Below are 21,126 nucleotides of genomic sequence, written 5' to 3' on the forward strand. Positions count from 1 at the left end.
CCCCAAAGTTTTACTTACTCTCTCTATCCATGGGGCTCTACTTTCAGGCGACTCCTGCAGCCCGGCTGCATGTTCAAGTCTCGGATAGCAGTTTTAAAAGGGACCTGTCACCTCTCCTGACATGTCTATTTTAGTAAAAGAAATTTGGTATTCCCCACAAAATAACAATTCTGGAACGTATTTTCATAGAACTCTGTGTTGCGCTGTTCCTCAGTTATTCCTTCTAGAAATTTAGGAATAAATTGTCAACTGGGTGTTACTATTTCCTTTGCCAAAGGGGTGTGTTCCTACACAGTCTGAGACTGTGAGCAGTGATTGGACAATGTCAGACTTTCTGGGTACACGCCCCCAGCTGATAACACCCAGTTGTCAATGTATTCATACATTTCTAGAGGGAATATTAGAGGAACGACACAACGTACAGTTCTAATAAAAGATGCTCCAGAATTGTTATTTCAGGGGGAATACAATTATTTACTAAAACAGACATGTCCGGAGAGGTGACAGGTCCCCTTTAAGTACAGCCAGCTGGTGTGGTTTATTTTTTTTCTATACTGTACTGTAAGGATTTTTCCCAGCCTTTCATTGCCAATTGTTATATTATTGATATACATTTTGTATTAGATTGCGATAGTACAAGAAATTCTTATGTTCTAAACATTGTGTTTTGTAGCTGCCACTGGACACCTGTAAGTCACGTACTTAACATTTGTCCTTCAAAAATTGTTGCAAGGGAAATACTGGTCATGACATCGGGAAAGAGGACGTGACCATTTTTCGCCTATGAAATAACCACAAGGGAGTCTACAGATCCTCTAACGCCAGGAGTTACCTAATAGAATTATATACATTACTATATCGGGAGATCTGAGCACTGAAATCTTCCCTGCTGTCAATGCAAATTATACTTGTAGGAGCCCCAGGCGGAGATGTTTTTAGCCTATTACATGATAAGTAAGCAACTATAAAACATTGAATCTCAGTTGTGACCACAAATGACCATCATTCACATTGACATATAGGGTAAAACTGGCAGAAAATAATACATATACTCAAATATATTTATAGAATTTTATATAAAGTAATAAAGGTCTGGACTTAAACATTAACACAAGCTCCAGCTGGATCTTATATCAATTCTCAGTAATGTAAAGCAGAACAATAAGACTCTGGATGGCAGAATTCCTATAGCAATCAGAGTTCAGAAGGCAGTCGGCACGAACAAAAAACACTAAACACATAGGGGCACATTTACTAAGACTGGCGTTCCATATGCCAGTCTTAGTATGAAGCCCGCAGGAGAAAGATGCAGCTAATTTATTAAGAAGCACACGACTCATAATAAATTTGTTGCGTCTTCTGCTGTCTGTGCCCCAAAAAGGGAAATCTACGTCAGTTATGATCTGGCGTTGATTTCTTCTATACTAGGATTCTAGTATAAATGATAGTGAATGTGTTGGGCCGTGGATGACTTCACCCTCTTCTGCTAAACCTCACCCACTTTTGAAAACATTTTTTGCAAAATTCAACTTTTCTACGCAAACTGGTAGATTGTTTAATAAATTACCCGCATAAAGCATCAATGTTCACAACTATAGAGGAGAACGCAGGAATCAGAATAGCATATCCATTGTCCAGGATTAGAAAAACACGACTGCTTTTTTCCAGAAACAGCACCACATGTCTCCTTGGGTTGTGTCTGGTATTGCAGCGCAGCTCCATTGAAGTGAATGGGTGCAGGTTCCGTTTAAGGCATCATGCACACAGCAGGGCTGTGCTCATGGACGTGTATGGAGGCATACGAAGTCTCCTTACCACGAGGCACGCTGAGTGCCACCTAAGGGCACTTCTCACACCACCATATTGTGGAGAAATTAGAAGCATACAAAGGTACAGTAGCGTCCAGTAGACTTTTGTGTGTTTCCTATTATGGCTCCATACAACTCGGAGGAAAAATCACAACGTCTAGATCCGTAAATATTTTTATTTGCCTTTTGTACTTGAAAACTTGACAATGTTTGCTTCTTGCTGCTGTTTTGCGGCTTTGCCTGGTTTTCCACAATGCAACACTACCCGAAATCTGAACATAACGGCAATGTGATACTGCATATAAAAACCACAGTGTCGGCCGTTCTTCCCTTAGAAATGGAGAAAGAAAGCTCCAGGAAATATAGTTTATAAATTGAAGAGAGGTAACCCCTAAAGTTACTCTGTGTCGTATTTCATAAGGAAAATGTGATAACAGGTCTTCTTTAAAGCGTACATCCGCTTTTCAAAATCATATACAGTTTACGGGTAGAATTAATCGAATTAATTACATTACTTATCCTGTACTGATTTTGTGTGACAGTCCGTATTATAGTCCAGAGCCGTATTCCTATGTTCGACATTTATGACATATTTCCAGGAAATATGTGAAACGTGATTGATCACTCCAGAGAACAAGCTGCTCCAGAGTCCAATGGCATTATGCTTTACACCACTCCAGCTGACACTTGGCATTGTGTATGGTGATCTTAGGCTTGTGTCCAGCAACCATGGAAACCCGTTTCATGAATCTCCGGACGCACAGTTCTGGTGCTGATGTCACTTCCAGTGGCTGTGTGGATCTCTGTAGTGAGTGATACAACAGAGGATAGGAATTTTCATGCCCCGCTCTGTGAGTATGCGTGGCTACCCCTTCATGGTAGAGCTATTGTTACTCCTAGATGCTTGCACTTCACAATAATGGCACTTACAGGTGACCGGACCAGATATAGCAGATTACATATTTTACAAACTTTTTTGTGACATCCAATGACCGTGCCACTGAATCACTGAGATCTTCAGTATGACCCATACTACTACTACCACCAATGTTTGTCTATGAAGCTTGCATGGCTGTGTGCTTGATTGTATTCACCAGTTTCCAATGAGTGTGGCTGAAATGCCTTAAAACATCAGTAATGATAAGGGGTGTTAACACACTTTTGGCCACATCGTGTATCTATCTAAACTGTAATATGTTTTTCCAAAGTGGACATACCCTATTAAAATAGTTCTACTCAAACCGTAAGCCCGGCCCTCACTGGTAAGGCACCACCCAATTCTTGATGAGGCACAGCATGCCCCCTAAATGTCCCATATTCATTAAGACAGTCCCACTGTCCCAACACATGACTCATCTGTTCAGGCAAAATTGATCTATAACAGATCACTTCAAGAAGAAATTCTCCTGTGCTGATCGACACAGGAACAGCAGAGATGTCAACCAGGGAGAGCTCTTCACAGAATGATACTCGAGTAGTGGGTCACTACAAAAATAGGAGTGGCCTTTTTGAGGGCCACGGCTTATATACAAGTATATGGGTAAATATACTCAGACCCCCTATATTAAAATTAGACATCAGACTATACCCCTAAATATATTCAGACCTCAGATCTGACGAAAAAAAAATATTCAGACTCCAGACCAGACTATATGATTATCCTCAAAACAATAATATTGAAAGCTTACTGCTTTGAATGCCCAGCAAATTTAATCATAATCCTTATTTCCAAGTGCATGGAGCACAGCAAATTCAAACGATCCAAAAACATCTGAATTCGGCACTCGCTGGTAAAAATGTTTCATGTGCCAGTCCAGAAAAAAATTCAAGTTTCCTTACGCTTACACATTTCAAACTCCTATGGTTCTTGGTCACAGCATGTTTATGGATTTACTTACCCTACCCGCTGCCCGCTCTTGTTTAGCTTCAGGCGCTGCTGCACTGGGTCCTGACACCGTTTAGCCTCAGGTCATTGTGTGCATCGCTGTATACCACGTCCTGATGCTGGATGGTGCTTGGACCCAGTGCAGTGGCACCTGGAGCTGAACAAAAGCCGGTAGTGAGGAGGGTAAGTTTACTGACCACTATCTAATTAATGAATTAATTTATTAGATAATGGCCAACTTTTTTTTCCTGCGTCTGCGCCCTGTTTTTTTGCCTTCCTCCTTGGCAACCGAGTAGAAATTACACATCACCGGGTGACCTGGTAAGGGTGGCTAAAAATAGGGTGACTCATGGAAAAATGGGGAGAGTTGACATGTCTGGAGCAGAAGGTAATAGGTGAACTTTCTTCTTGCAGCATAAGAGGTAGAGAATGTAAGTAATGTACTATAATAGTTGTCATGGGAGGCACTGTGGCTGGTACTGTGGGCACTGTGGCAGGTACAGGACACACTCTGCATGTCCCTCTAGGGGTGTCTGGTCTGGCCCAGATGTTACCATGGTCTGACTCGTGAGTCCTCAGAAGAAAAAGTTGGAGAAGCCTGTTATGCATGCCTCATCCTATGTGCGGAGTTGAAAAGTGACCATACATTGACAAATTTGGACCCAGCAAAACTCAACATTGTATCTATTTATAAAGGGGGAAAAATATAATCATCTTTCATTATCAAAAACAGTGAATGAATCCAGATCACATAATAATATTTGTACAAAATAATCTGTTAGGCTTCGTTCACATCTGCGTTGTGGCATCCATTTTAGCAGTAAAAATAAAAAAATGGACAGACGGACTGAATGCAAGGGAAGGTAAGATATATTTGTTTTTTTGACTGATCAGTTAACCGGATCCGTAAAAAAACCGACTCTCTTCTTTCCGTTTGTATCAGTTTGTCATCGGTTATACTTCGTTTTTAACGAATCTGTTTTTATCTTTGCCTCTTTCATGCCTTCATTTTTAGTCTGCGCATGTGCAAAAAAAAAACGGATCTGTTAAACGGAATGGATGGCATATCAGTTTGTATCAGTCATCCATTGACTTCAATGTTAAAAAAAAAACGGAAACCGCTATGGCTTCAGTCAAAAAAACGGAAACCTGACGGAACCGAGCTTAACTGAGCACAACTGATACTAAAACAAAACCCACTGAAATCAATGTTTTTTTTATTGAAACGTTTACTTCCGTTCTTGTGGTCCTCTGATGGATCCGCTAGTACGGAAGTCACAACACCGATGTGAACGGAGCCTTACTAGATTATGATTTATTAAATACAGAGAAAATGTTGAGGAACCTGGCACTACAATAAACCGAGGCAATTGCCGTTTCGTGTGCTTGTGTCTCAGCCTGCTGTATTTCCCCAGACTCGTTAATATGCTGCGCAATGTTCTGTTTTTCAGATTTGGACGCAGATTAATGTAGCATAATTGTCTAAGAAATAGAAACTGTGGCAATGCGAATTCTGTTTGGAGCCGTGACAAAACTAATTACTTGTGTTGTCTGCTTCATTAGGTAGCTCGACACATTGCGTCTGCGCGGACGCCCGGTCGTCGCACAATAGACTGAAGAGTATTATTGAACCACCGTGAAGGAGCGCGGAGCAGCTGAGTCTGATTAGTATTGATTGGAATTTTTCCTTCTTAATTATTTTTCATTATGACTCTCAAAGCTCCTGCAAGCATTTTGATAGGATTATCCTTTTTAAATCATGGCTAGCGATGAGAGTATTTCCATACAAGAAAAACCACCAGGGATAAGAGCAAACAAATGCTAAGCTGTTAGTTTAACTGGAGTACAAATATTGTTTGTGGTAACATCTTGAATCCAGCTTTGGGGAACAGGCTGCTTTTGTTTGAATGTCCATGTTGCGTCTAATGACTACAACACCCACCAGATTGGAAGACCACCAGAAAGCACAGAAAATCATACACAACATCAAAATAATTTGTCATACTACTCCATTTTTAGGAGGTTTTGTGGCCCCTCAGAGAGGCTGTCACATAAGGACAACCACTATCCATATACCCTATTAGGGCACATTCATGCCACAGATGGGGGTCCTCCCCTTGGCACCCTTCTCTATGAGCCTGAACAGAGAGCCACTCTGTTAGGGTCTCTCACTCGCGCCATCCATGTATTTTATGGAAGGCCATTCATCTGAATGACCTCCATGTAATTCTACATTTAACCTGCAGTGGCCACTGTAGGGGGAATTTACGGCCAGAAAGGGCTTCCCCCAGCCAAATCATCTGTTTGCTATGGGTGCCGGGTGCAGCCGCGGAGGCTACATTCTTAAAGGGGTTATCCTTGATGGGACAACCCCTTTATAATCGCTTTCTATTGGATATTGGCCACTTCCTGTTGTCATCACAGTGCAGTGACACATAATCCAGAAATGGATGACTGAAGCAGCCAATCAATAGCCATTGCAGTGACATATTATCCATAGTGACATCACAGCTGAGGCCTTGTGACTGGCAGAGGATAATCACGCTGAATTTCAAGCAAATCTATATTGGAATTAGTTTTGATCCAATAGAAAGCCATTTTTAGGAGTTTGAATAAAACACAGTAGAAATAAAATCTGCATAGTAGAAAGCAAAAGATCACTGTGTTGCTTGGTCTGAACAATTAATTGAGATAAACAATTGTATATATCCGGTACTTCATATTTACAAACTGCACGCACATGATGTCACATGATCACTGCTGCCTGACAAATCGTCAATGTGCAGGTGACAATTGACCCCCATGCTCACTTGACCATCACATAAAAAGGTCAATTTAATACATGCAGAGGAGCAGGAACAGCGCAGAACTAATAAGATAAGTGTGCTGCAATTTTTTTTAAATTTTTGCTTTTACATATTAAAGGAACATTAAACCAAAGGAGATAAACTTGCTCACACAGTTTGTCAGTTTACAGGATTTTTTGCCTGTTCCAGAACAAACAGTCTTGTAGAAATAATTCAGAGAAAACAGGGATTAATTTCCTGCTGATCTCTTCCATTTTTATGGATAAACGGGATGGTGCTTAATGATCTGTGGGGCCTATTTCAGACAGAACACTGGAAGTGAGGCTCCTTCTGCAGCCAGTTGTCTTACAATGGAGCAGGAAATGTGTTTTATATAATTCTTCCTTTGGCTGGGTTCACACAGAGTTTTTCGACGAGTATTTTGATCCGGAAACTCGTCAAAAAACGGCCCGAAAATGCCTCCCATTGATTTCAATGGGAGGCGGAGGCGTCTTTTTCCCGCGAGCGGTAAAACTGTCTCGCAGGAGAAAGAAGGGACATGCTCTATCTTCGGGCATTTACGCCTCTGACCTCCCATTGACATCAATGGGAGGCAGAGAAAGCGTATTTCGCAGAGTTTTATGCCCGCGGCGCTCAATGTCCGCGGACGAAAAACGCAGCGAAAATCGGCATGCAGGGACAGGAAAATCTGCCTCAAACTTCCAAACGGAATTTTGAGGCAGAATTTCCGCCTGCAAAAAACTCTGTGTGAACCCAGCCTTAGAGTACAATATGAGACAAAGTAGCATCAAAAGAAAGATCGATAATATGAAAGGATTTACTGGGATTGTTTTTATTTTTTTGGGGTATTTGCTATGTTTAGCATTCCTTTAAATATAAAAATCCTAATTTATAAATCCTGACTATAATATTGATGTGATCAATGCTTGATTGGTTAGGGTTTGAACCTCCTGGACCAGCACAAGGAGTTGTGGTTGCTAACTGGAGTTTCACGGCCCCTATGTTCTGATGATCAGTGGCTGTTCTGACTCCCAGGATTAGCGGCTATCATTAGAATAATGTGGATGTGGCGCGTTCAATGGAGCTCTACGGCCCCTTTATACTGATGATCAGTGAGACTCTGACCCCTGGGACCAGCACCTGCATTAGAATAAATGGGTTGTGGTGCTTACTGGATCTCTGCAGCCACTTCCTTCTGGTGATCAGTGAGGTTCTGACCCCGGGACCAGCACTGATTATTAGAATAAAGGGTTTGTGGAGCTCCACGGCCCCTTTGTTCTGATGATCAGTTGGGGTCGACACCCGGGACCAGTGCCAGTCATTAGAATGAAGGAGTTGTGGTGACCCCGTGACCAGCACAGATTATTAAAATAGAGGGTTTGTGGAGGTCTGCTTCCCCTTCCTTCTGATGATCATTAGGGGTCTAGCCCAGGGACCACCACCGATCAACTGGTCTGACCCCCACCGATCAAGCATTGTAGGGTCGTCAATGTTATAGTCCTAGAAAACCCCTTTAAATAATAAAATCTTTTTGGAAAATTATAGTTTTAGCTTGACAGATTCATCTTTTAATGAGAATTAAGTTTGGTGTATTTAATTAGAGCATAGTGGGTACTTAAGGGAATTCCATATTTTGGTTGTGTGGGAAACACAGATACTCTTCACAAACACAATCCAAAAACTGAAGAGTATTAAATGCAGACGAGAACAACGAATAATATACAGTTGCTGAATACTTAATTTCCCTTAACATTTCATTCTGTACGCTTGGCGGTGTACTGAGTTATTAAAATCTAATCAGACTAATCTGCTCTGTCTCTCATTACTGGTCAAGTTTCATGGGAAAGTTAATCAAGCAATTTATAAGCAATACTCCTTATTTTTGCATATATTTTGACTTTTTTATTTGTTCGATTGTGTTTTGTCATAGAAGAGTGTTTAAGCAGATCAGACTTGAAGTTTTACATAAGTGGCATGACATATAAGTTAATTTAATAAACTGATGCTAATACAGGTACAGAATTGTAAAGATAACTATGCAAATCATGACCCGTGTCAGCCAGAGAGGTGTTAAAGCATATTTAAAAAAATAAAAGAATAATTATTATTTATGTAGTTAAATTCAGAGACATTCTATTTAAAGAGGTTCTCCCTACTTCTTAGAAGTGATTCTTGACTATAACCTGATTACAAGATGTTCCTTTGCTGGTACCCCGAGTGATCAGCTGTTATCTATTGGGGAAACCAATTGGTAGTGTTCAATTTACCCTATAGCACCACCACAGGAAAAATTAAGCATTACAAAGTTCACATTCATATTAATGAGCCACCTGTCTAATGCAGGACAGGACAGGTCCTCCAGAGCGAGAGACACTCTTTGTAACCGTTATTCACTCTGGCCAAGAGATGTGGATCCTGAACAGAGGTCAGAATTACCAAACAGGGAAATGGAAATGGGTTTTCTTAACTAGGTCAACCCCTTTAACTTGCTTCAGGGTAGTTTAAATAACGTATATAACCGGACAGTATAAGATACTGACTAAAAGTACAGTTTTACAACCAATCAATAACCAAGGCCAGGCTATCGCATTGGCAAATGGAACAATAGTATAAAATTTTTATTTGCGCACTACATAGCAGTGTTATCATGCCTGCCATCCAGTAAACCTATAACGATCTGTGTCAGTATTATCTGGGGACTATGTGGTACTGTTACTTGGCACTCTATGATATTACTTTGGCATTATGGGGGCAGTATTATGGTAGTATTACTCTCTATTTCCCCAAAAAAAGCCACGTGGCACCCACTTGTTTGTCCAGGAGCATCCACCAACCTTGATAATAACGTATTAATAACTTCATGCCACCATATCACCTTGTCACATTAAAGGGTTATTCCCACCTTAGACATTCATTGCATATTCACGAAATATGCTATAACTGTCTGTTAAATGCGAGTCCTGCACCTAACTCCAGAGCAAGGATCACCAGACCCCTATGTTTCCTGGTTAGGCAGTCGTGGCACCCAGGCGGAGTATGAATAAATGGAGAGGTCGCCATACAACAGCACGCAGAGTTAGGACCGGCATGTATCAGGCATTTATGGCATATCCCGTGCATGTGCCATAATTGTCTACAGTGGAAATAATCCTATATCTGGTAACTTTGTACAGCCTTTGTCTTGTAAACTCATTTGCATGGGTTCCAGACTTTCCTGCCTCTAGTTTCTTGGACAGGAAGTAGCTGTCTGACAGCAGCCATTGTCCGCCATATTGGCTCTAAAGTTGCTACTTTTTCGTCAACTGGTCACTCAAATGGTCCTGTCTCTTTCCAATCTCAGTTCTCCCTGGCAGTCAGTCAGAGTGCGAGAGCCACTGTGCATAGACATGCTTGATCAAACGTATGCCTGTGCAGTTTGGTCACTGATACCAGATTATACGTTTTCAATCAGTCACCCAAAATGTATCTGTCCATCAGGGATGTGTCAGACAGACAAGAGTCTACACCCTAATGTGTGGCCTATAGGGTTATACCAGCGACATAACTAGAATTCATGAGGCTCCATAGCAAAAGGAGATGGGCCCCCACCACCTTGTGACAGTATCAATATTTAGAAGTATAAATAATAGCACCACATATCAGAAAGCCAACAACAAAAAGGGATAATCTTCTTGACCCTGAGTGAACCCCCTTGACCTTTGGGCCGCATAGCAACTGCTATGGCTATAGTAACGCCTATCGGTTATACTTCTTTTTTTTTTATCAATAGCTTGGTCTTCTGCTTGGGATTTAATAGAAATCAACATTGTTGGTCTAAAAATTTCAGGAAAAGAAATTTAAAATATGGAGTTTTCAGCAAACCAATCTAGCTGTTTTATTGTACACCCTTACACGTGTACACTGGCCAGTTTTGGTTTAAATCTTTTATACAGTAGTTCCATTTAGCATCTCTCATAACTAGAAATATCATCTAAGGAATAGCTCTGCTTTGAACAGTTTTATAATAGATGTAAAGTTGATTAACTTTGCAGATATTTGGCTTTACAACATACATTGAAGAATTCTTCTGGTTGCTTCTTGGTATCAGTCAGCACTGTGGTGACAGACACACCCCTTACTTCTTATCTAATACTTCATTTTGGAAGAATAACATTTCCTTATAAAAATGTTTCTAATAAAGCCTATAACGAAAAACATAAAATAAATAAGCCTGTTTTACTATGAGCCGAGAATTCATCTAATGATAGTCCTCAATGTCTATCGGCAGATATGTTTACATCCCAATGGGTGGCTCGCACTCAGGGCTTGGAGGAATGCTGCTATCCACTGCATCTACGTTCATATTTGTAAGTTACTGGCATGGAGGCCATGAATATCTTTGGTATTGGGCAGCACTCAACTGGATTGGAATCATTGGGGAGTATGGATTGAAGAGGCTCCTTAGTTTACCATCTCTTCAAGACAGAATTGTAAGTACTAAAGAACATTATGATAAAGTTATTTCGGTTCTTAGAAGTTCCTTTCTGTGAACTCAACCTCCTTCAAGCGCCATAAGTTTAGTTGATCTGGTCCAAAAATATTTTTTAGGAGGGTTAAAAATATATTGAAATGTCTACATTATTGCAAAACGTAATGCCTTTTCGAGAAAACCCCTTTAAGACACCATACAGACCTGTAAAATCTTTACGCCTACATTTTGAGATTTAGTTTCTCATGCCATATTTAGGGGCATCAGTTGTTGTTGTTGTTGTTGTTGTTGTTGTTGTTGCAACTAGTAGATAATTTTAAGCATTCCTGGAAAAATAATTTATTGGTAGAAATATAGTAGTACCAAGAGTTTCGAAAAACTAGGACAAACATAGCTTTACTTATCTGTCATTAGATTTTAGCAGATTTTTCCAAGATGAGTAGGAAAATTGTGGCATCGGAGAAAGCTTCACCTATGGTTACTCCTACAGGCAATATACACTATATGGACAAAAGTATTGGGACACCTACACATTACACCTACAGGAGATTTTATGACCTCTCATTCTAAATCCAGGGGCATTAATATAGAATTGGTTTCCCCTTTGCAGTTAAAACAGCTTCCACTCTTATGGGCAGGATGTCTACATGATTGTGTAGTGTGTCTGTGGGAATTTTTGCCCATTCATCCAGAAGAGCATTTGTGAGGTCAGATACTGATGTTGGAGGAGGGGGTCTGGTTCGCAATGTCCATTCTAGTTCATCCTAAAGGTGTTGGATGGTGTTGAGGTCAGGGCTCTGTGCGGGCCAGTCAAGTTCTTCGACACCAAACTCACCCAACCATGTCTTTATGGACCTTGCTTTATACACTGGGGCACAGGCATGCTGAAGAAGAAAAGGGTGTTCCCCAAACTGTTCCCACAAAGTTGGAAGCTACAATTGTCCAAAATGTCTTCATATGCTGAACCACTAAGATTTCCCTTCACTGAAACTAAGAAGCCAAGGCCGACACCTGAAAAACAACCTCATAGCATTATCCCTACTCCCAAACTTTACAGTTGGCACAATGCAGTCAGGCAGGGAACATTCTCCTGGCATCAACCAAACCCAGACTCATCCATCAGACTGCCGGATACAGAAGCGTGATACATCACTCCACAGAACACGTTTCCACTACTCCAGAGTCCAGTGGCAGCGGCTTTACACCCCTCCATCGGACACTTGGCATTCTGCTTGGTGATGTAAGGGCTTATTCAGGCAAACGTAGTATTCTCAAGAGAAAGATCAGAGGTGGAATGCAAAATGCAAAATCTGTAATAGGGTCTCCCACCTACCATGTGCCATTTATAATACTGTCTTCTAATGGGGCAGAGGGATCTTTGTGCCGCCTCAGGCACCAGGGCCCGGTTGTGACTGCTACCTCGGCACCACTTATAGCTACGTCACTGGCAAAGATTAATTTATTAATTTCGCTGAACTAGCGTGACATCTAGCCCAGCACCAGCAAATGAATCTGAGCTGCAATACCAGACAAAGTCCATGGGCATGTATAAGGCGGTTTATTTTTCTTATCACAAATAATCCCTTTAAAATGAACGGCCAACTTGGGGCCACTTTAAAGTTTATATGAGCATCATTTGGCTCTAGCCCAGCATGGCACTATTTTTTGGAAAGAAATATGGCAGTATTATTTCCAACTTTCTAATGAGGTGGGACACACATTTGCCCAGAGACCTCTACAGATCGTGATCCAGCTCTGACAATAATGTCTTACAACATACAGCAAAGAACATTACTCGAGGGCCCCAAATCAATATCAAATGTTTGATCTCCAATTTTCACCTTAGAAAGTTCATTTATAGAGTCGCTTGCCTGCTGCCTTTATAATGTCACTCCGCTGCTACAGAAAGCAATTACAATATCCTTCGAGAAAATGTGTTACAGCTACAACGTACGTCAAATGAATGTCCGAACCCACAACATAGACGTGCAGTGTACTGAGTGTGCTTGGTTGTATGTTCACTAGGTCATGTCTGCACCAATCTTCTGCCCAAATATAAAAACCTAAAAAAGTAATCAGACCCCTCTAGCAGAATGCCATACGTAAGAACCAAAGAACGTATACTGTATCTCAGTATATAGGCTGTCTGTTCAGTCCTGGCAGGGCATGCTGGGATATAGAGACACATGTTCCATTATCTTTTTAAAAAGATTTCCAATAAGATTTACATATTTAAGTTATACTATAATAATATACACCATATGGACATAAGTATTGGGACACACCTCTTAATCATTCAATTCAGGTGTTTTCAATTCAGTCCCATTGCCACAAGTTTGGGAGTAGGGATAATGCTATGAGGTTAATTTTCAGGGGTCGGCCTTGGCCCCTTAGTTTCAGTGAAGGGAAATCTTAATGCTTCAGCATACAAAGACATTTTGGACTGCAACTCTACAACTCTGCAAATGTGGACCCAGCAGGGAACTCCTAGGAAACCAGAAGTTCTGCAGCCTGAGAGCTAACAGGAAGCCAGCTTTTCTGGATATGACTCAATAATAGCATGTGATATAAGCCAAAATAGGTGCAAGATAAGCTCAGATGGAACGTCACAATTGGACCCTGATGCAGATGTGAACGAAACCTAAGAGATGAGGACATTGTATGACTACCTAAGGAGTATAGAGAATCTTTGTACATTCTGAGGTCAACGAGGTAAAGATAATATTGATACACAGACACTTTTTGTAAAACAAAAAGTCGTCGAATTGCCTGGCTACTATTGTTACAGTACAGAAGATGTGATGAAATCCCCTCACTACCCCAGTAGGTGGTTGCCACTTCCATAACCTTTTAGAGAACATAAGATTAAGAATGAAGGAACCAATTCGAGTTTCCGGCAGAAAAACTGCCTGAGGCCAAAATATGAGCAACCATCTATAAAGATAGAATAAAATTATCCATAATGTCAAGTAAACAATTTCATGATTTACCTGAAGGAGCAGTATCCCAATCTATTCTTAAGGTATCTTATAAATGTTACAGTGAATCTTTGGGAAAATCTTCATAATTAGTCAAATGGACCAACTAGGTTTATGTAATATATCAGGGCTGTTAATTCTATCATTTTGGTACCCTAAATTCAACATTCCAATGAGATATTGTATGTGCACTATAGGTCATTAACACTATAGGCAATAACTACTTCTGCAAGTTACTGGGCTGTACAGCAGAAGTTGCCAAAAAAGACACCCCCCCCCCCCCCAGTGACACTGAGTGCTCAGCAGCTATTGGCTGAAGTTGCACCCCCCAAACTTCCTGCGGTGCCTGCCCACACATGCCCATGTGCAGCCCAGTGACATGCAGCGGTAGTTGTTACCACTTGTATTGTCAACCTATAGTGTACAGAGCACATTGGAAACTTGCAGTTTTTTGTTTTAGTTCTCCATCATTTTCAAAGCTGCTGATTGGCCCAGTGGCATCATATCATACACCATGTGACTCTACAGAACCAAGAAGGATTTTTTGGGGACCCCTGTGTGGTAGTTTGAGGAGCTGTTTAGTGATCACAATTACACTCCTATTATAGTTCTATTAGAGCGTCACAATATCCCTCTCTAAATTAAAGATCTCTGACATAGTGAAACGTTGTCTTTAAGAATATTCGGGTGCAGTGGTGAAATGAGGGTTCCTTCAAAAATTGCGAACTGTAAATCTAGGTATGCAGGGAACAAAAAGTTAAATACTATTTAAGCTTATATATAGGGCCAGCCTAAATACCAGGTACAATCCATGGGTAGGGGTTGCGCTGTTTTTGGAACAAAGCAACCCTGTTTTTCTAATCCCGGACAACCCCGTTAAAAGGCCGAGATTTCCTCTAAGCCTGCAGCAATATTGTTTAGGGCTCTAACCATATTGTACTCACCCTTAGGCTATGTTTACACCACATTTGTTGGGTCTGTTCAGCGTATGTGACGGGAGATACTCGCAGTGCATACGCTATACGGTTCCATGGACACCTACATACCCAACAGATGCCAAAAATTATTTTGTTATCTTCCGTTTTTCAACTGTATAGGAAGACGCAGCATACTTCACTTTCCAGTACAGACGGCCATCGCAAAAAACATATACGGCATGGTGTAAATTTGACTGTTTTTTGCATGAGGCCTATGTACGACATATGCCACTGCATGGTATACAGTGGCAGATGCCAGGGCTTTACATTTGGCGCATATGCCAGGAGTTTTGCCCCAATAACGTAGCTCCATAAAGTGATGTGAACAAAGCTCTGCTCACATTTCATAGACCTCTAGCTAATATTTCATATTCCTAAACCATTCTTTGCAGGCCCCACACCATATAACACAGACTATCACATCCACTTCATATACTTCTGTAAAAATGAGAGTTGCAGTACAGTTAACGGCTAAGGGCTTATTCAGGTGAACGTGGGGAAACTTGGACATGAAAAATTGCAGTTTTTCACGTCCGCGATGCCCCAGTGTAAGTTCCGTTTTCACGGATCCCCATAGACTTGAAACAGTGGGCGTGTAAACGGCCCCATTGAAATACATGCATCCGTGTGACCGTAGTTTTAACGGCCGTCACATGGATGTATTCAACGTTCATCTGAATAAGCCCTAATTCTGTCTCATCCTTTTTATGTGTTAACAGGATCAGAGCTTGTCACCAAAGACGTATCGCCGACTTCACGCTGCTTTGGCGTCTGTTTCCACGGCTCTGTTGATTCTAACCAACCTTGTGTTCCTTGGAGGGGAGCAGGTTGGTAAGATTTACTTGGAGCGGCTGTTTGTACAAGGTGAGTGGCTCATAAATGTCATATTTTCATTGAGTTTTTCGATGTATTCAGATGCTTCTCTCTGTGCCACAAGTCTTCCTGCAGGGATTACAATTTCATATAGAACTGAAAAAATCGGCAAAAACACTGACTAGGCCGTTCTGTTAATGGCTCCACACATACACACGCCATTTTCCTGGTAACCTGAGCGACATGATATTTCCAATGTATCAGCCGGGTACTGGACTGTGAAGAAAGTGCTTCTTACATTTTCTTATCTGTAAAAAAATGGTATCACAAAGTTTTTATAGTAATTTTTGCTTTTCATGGGCTTTTCTTCAGACCGCCATATGTCGCTTCCACTCAAGCTACAGTATTTTAGGAGGAAAAAATTATTTAAACGGCTATGTCCACATTTTTTTATTGCTCCAAAGTAGATAAAACAAATAATTAAGCAACTTTGCAAATAGTCTTCATTAAAAATATCCCAGCATTTGTTTCTACAGCTCCTATAAAGACCTATGCGTCTCCATAGTTACAGACTACAAACACTGTGTAGTCTGATCCTGTAGTCATACTTCATTCCATTTGCCCGTTACTTCATGCTAACCTTAAAGCATGTTAGAAAGAAGAAGACATATGTATAACTGCAGGATTGGACTACACAGGGTTTGTTTGCAATCTACTGTATAACCATGGAAACACTTGGTTTGCATTGTACCTGTAGACACAAAACGGTAGACTATTTTTAATCAACACTGTTTGCTGTTTTAATTTAGATGCATTGGAGCAATACAAAAACATTTGATTGCAATTTTTTGATTTGTTGTGTTCCCTTTAAACCATGATAGTTTTTGTAAAGGTGGTATATGTATCCAATGGCACCAAATACAGTTGCGAAAAGTTACATTTACTACTAAATATTTTCTACTATAAATACATGACATTATTTATATACATTGCTTGGTTGCACTTTGTTTTGCTGACATTATCACTAAAATATATTCTAATTTGCATACAAGACAACGTGTTCTATGAAAAAACTGGCTGAATGGGTACAAGCTGGCAGATGGATGGCATTCAGTCTTGATAAATGTAAGGTTGCACATTTTTGACCCAAAAATACATGACATTTACAATGCAGTGAAAATAATATTCTGGTGATTTTCTGATTTCTCACCTGATATCTGTTTTATATGGCATTTTGTTAGAAGATCTGAAATGATTAAAGGGGTTGTCCAGGATTAAGAAAGGGGTCTGTTTTTTTCTAGAAACAGCTAAAGTGAACGGGTTTATTTATTACTGTTACTTATATAGCGCCAACATATTCCACAGCGCTGTACAGAGGTCCTCTGGGGCTCACAATCTAAATTCCCTATCGAAATATGTTTTTCGGGGTGTGGGAGGAAACCGGAGTACCCCGGAGGAAACCCACGCACACACGTTTTAAATAATAATGCCCTTGAAAGGTTTGCTTAGCCTTTAATATGTTGTGTAAAAATAGCAAACAAACGTCATTAGACTTTTGGCGTAGCTCATTTTTTTTCATACGTGACCGCATTTTAAAAATCGCAACATGCCTTATCGCAAAGGGGAGTTACGGAACTTTACACCCCATTAAAGTCAATGAAATGTGTATAAAATTAGCGGCTCATAAATTATAGTGAATTTAGCAAGTGTTTTTTCACGGTATTTCTTTGTAAAATAATGTCAGGGAGGAGTTTTGAAAACCAGGAAGTAATAAAGGGATGAAAATACTGAATAAATGTTGGGGTTGTCACCTCCCTCATACAGAAGAGAATGAGAAAAGGAGCTCTGTTAGGCTGACAACATAATGTTTATAGGGTCCTTGCAATTGGGAATGCGGATCGGCATCTTGCCCAATCCTTTCATTCTTCCGGGAGATACTTGACTGCTAGAGGTGTTTGACAATGGCTGGTCTCATTCTTTTTATTGATGAAACATGTGACCTTGGCTGATCCAAGCAATGTTTATGAAGAGATCGATTGAACGGTATGTGTATGGCCAGCCTTAGCTTGGAGAAGGACCCATTCCGGTTACAGCGTCGTTGAATTCAGCTTGGGACGTTTTATCAAACCTTTCATATTGCTTTATTTATACAGAAATGCTAGTGTTATCGATACTCTCAGAACTGTCCTTCAGAATAGTCTCTCCTTATGTTTGGCTTGGATCCAATCTTATTTTACTACTTTTGGATTGGTTGGTTACTCACTAGATCTCTGGCCATTATAGTGATCAACTTTCCATCTCCAGGATTTGATTTATGGGTTTGTGCCTATTAAGCCAAAGGAGCGTTTGTGAGGTCAGGCTCCGATGTTGGAGAAAAGGTCTGTCTCACAATCTGCGTTCTAATTTTTTCCAAAGGTGTTGCATGGGGTTGAGGTCAGGTCTCTGTGCGGCCTGTCAAGTTCTTCCACACCAAACTCAACCAACCAACCAAACAACCAGCCAACCATGTCTTTATGGACCTTGTGCACTGGGGTACAGTCATGCGGGAACAGGAAAAGGCCTTCCCCAGCCTCTTACCACAAAGTTGAAAGCTACAATTGTCCAAAATGTCTTTGTATGTTGTAGCATTAACATAACCCTTCACTGGAAAAAAGGGTCCAAACCATGAAAAACAGCATCAGACCATTATCCCTTCTTCACCAAATGTTACAGTAGTCACTATTCATTCTAGTAGGTAGCGTTCTTCTGGTTTTTGCCAAACCAGATTGCCAGAAAGTGAAACACGATTCATTACTCCACCCAACATATTTGAAATGCTCCGGAGTCCAGTGGCGGCGTGCTTTACTCCACACCAGCTGATGCTTGGCATTGTGCATGTTGATCTTAGGCCCGTGTGCATCTGCTGGACCATGGAAACCCATTTCATGAAGCTCCTGGCGCTCAGTTCTTGTGCCGAAGTCATTTCTAGAGCCAGTTTGGATCTCTGTTGTGAGTGATGTAACAGAGGAAAGATGATTTTTATGCACAACACACGTCAGCACTCAGTAGTTCCACTCTGTGAGTTTGCATGGTATACCACTTCGTGGCTGAGCTGTTTTTACACCTACAGTAGTACTGTAGATGCTTCCGTTTCACAATAATAACTCTTACAGGTGACCAGGACAGATTTAGCAGACCAGAAATTTCAGCGACTGACTCGTGGCAAAGGTGGCATCCTATTACAGGGCCATGTTTAAAATCTCTAAGCTCTTCAGTACGACCCATACTACCACCAATGTTCGTCCATGAAGATTGCATGGTGGCGTTTTTTGTTTTATGCCCTTATATGCAAAGTGGCTGAAAGACCTGAACTCCATAATTAGGGGGCTGACTACATTTTGGCCATATAGTGTAGTTTCTCCATAAAATAATTTTGGGGAAAATCACAAATTTCTGCATTACAGTGAAACAACCCAACCAAGTCCTAATAACTGTGTATTTCAGGTGGATATTTTTAACCTCTTGAACCTGAACCAATGTGACTTTTTTACCTGCTGTGATTAACTGTTGGCTTTAATAACACACTACATACTTTAGATGTCACTTTAAAGGCATAAAATCAGCTTCAATTGTGTAGTAAAGCATGACTTAATTACAGGGATTTATGGTAAAATTACTTTTTTATATTGAGTGACGTACATGACGCCAATTAAAATATAAAATATTCACAATGTTATAGCTACTTATTCACATTCAGTTTGTATCCTTAATCGTTGCTTGCCATGTTGTTAAAGGTTAGAACATTTTTATTTCACAGAACCAAATAAAGAACAGAGAGCAAAACATAAATCACCTCAATATAATTCTTCATAGTCCATTGATTCCTCAAGCAAAGAAATCCAAAAATATACGTGTAATATTGATGAATAACCTCCAAGTTATTTTTCTATTAAAGTTCGCCGGGATGTGTAGACATAGCCCTGATATATGCTAGAAATGGGCATTGACCACCAGAGACGGCCAAGTTTTGTGTAGCAGGAAATAAATATTTATGCCATTGTCTCACATTTTACTTATTATGGTTGGTTATTCTATTATTTTATCGAAGGTGTCTCCTAAGTAAAGACCTAAATATCTTTGTGAGGTTGCTTATCAACAGACACATTGGCTGATGGGTGACACCCTCCAGCAGTGTCTCTGATCAAACAGTAGAAGTTCTGTGTGTACATTTTTGTATGTGCCACATTGAACCCAACTGGTAGATAGAGGAAAATGGCGGGTCTGACCCAGCTATGGATTGTGGATTTATCTGTAATTCTTTGTTTCTATTAATGGTTCTGGTTTCACAAGAGACCAAAGTGTCAGTTTGTCTCCATGTGGAGTACTTCTGGACCATTAGTAGTCACATCACAGATACGGCCAATCAATTGTAAAAAAGGCTTCATCAGGCTGTATTTTTGTCATCTGTATGAACCAGTACATTAGAGTAGATTTACTAATCAAAATTGCTAGAATGATGTCCAAATTTCTCCAAAAAGTTTGTAAAATATTAGAAAGGTGATTTATTAGAAGTTCCCTAATATACAATTATATGCTGAATTCCTCCTTCGAACAGGCAGCATCATAGATAAACACTGTGACCATCACTTGTACAGCTTCCTGGGTATCCTGTGACCGTGGCCGCTTGGGACTTCAGAGAAAGTGAAAACCGGTATCTGTAGGGAAGCATGGTGGCACTATTGGCCCCAACAGCACTTTCCAGTTGGGTCCCGGATTCAATCAAGCCTGATCTCCCCATGTTGCTTGGGTTTTCGGTTTTGGGTGGCTTGGTTTTCCTTGTTTCCTACAACACCAAAAACATATGAATAGGTCAATTGGCTTCCTAGGAAATTAGCTCTAATAAGTGTGAAATACAATGAAACCACAGAATAGGAAATAAAAAAAATAAAAATAAACTTGGGGGCTAAAATCAGCAGATATTTTAGCTTTTTCCTGGAACCTCGGTTTAAACAAGATGATATTACTACAGACTCATGTCCAAAATAGTTTTCGGGCTACTCCTTCATTTTCCTGAAAAAGAGAGGTTGTCACCATTTATAAATGGAAACGCTTCACTTGTAGTATATGTAATGTTTCTCCTGAATTTTTGGTTAAAGTGTAACGCAGCTGTGTAGGTAGTCCAAAAATAAACAAAACCAAAAAAACTATATTGGATAGAATTATCCTTTAAGAGTCACCGTATACACAATGCCGTATTAATTACCCATTGTGTAGTGTTAATATTTCATCGCTAGACTGCAATACACGCACATATTTATACACTCAGTCATATCTAATACATTCTACACATTTCTCATCAAACTGCTGCCAGATGAATCCAAAATCCCTGCATTTTCAGTATAAACAAACAT

At 40.4% G+C, this 21,126-nt stretch overlaps 1 protein-coding gene across 3 annotated transcripts in view; it reads left to right on the top strand.

Annotated features, from left to right (window-relative positions):
* The window catches only part of HHAT (hedgehog acyltransferase), a 261,528-nt gene that overhangs the window by 143,707 nt on the left and 96,695 nt on the right, over window positions 1-21,126 (top strand). For all 3 annotated transcript variants that reach the window (XM_075864591.1, XM_075864590.1, XM_075864592.1), the window contains exons 10-11: window positions 10,768-10,969; window positions 15,643-15,787. In XM_075864591.1, the coding sequence (XP_075720706.1) occupies window positions 10,768-10,969; window positions 15,643-15,787 (347 nt within the window). The remainder of the gene's footprint in view (window positions 1-10,767; window positions 10,970-15,642; window positions 15,788-21,126) is intronic.

The sequence above is a fragment of the Rhinoderma darwinii genome, chromosome 4, assembly GCF_050947455.1.
Source record: "Rhinoderma darwinii isolate aRhiDar2 chromosome 4, aRhiDar2.hap1, whole genome shotgun sequence".
In the NCBI taxonomy this organism is placed as follows: Eukaryota; Metazoa; Chordata; class Amphibia; order Anura; family Rhinodermatidae; genus Rhinoderma; species Rhinoderma darwinii.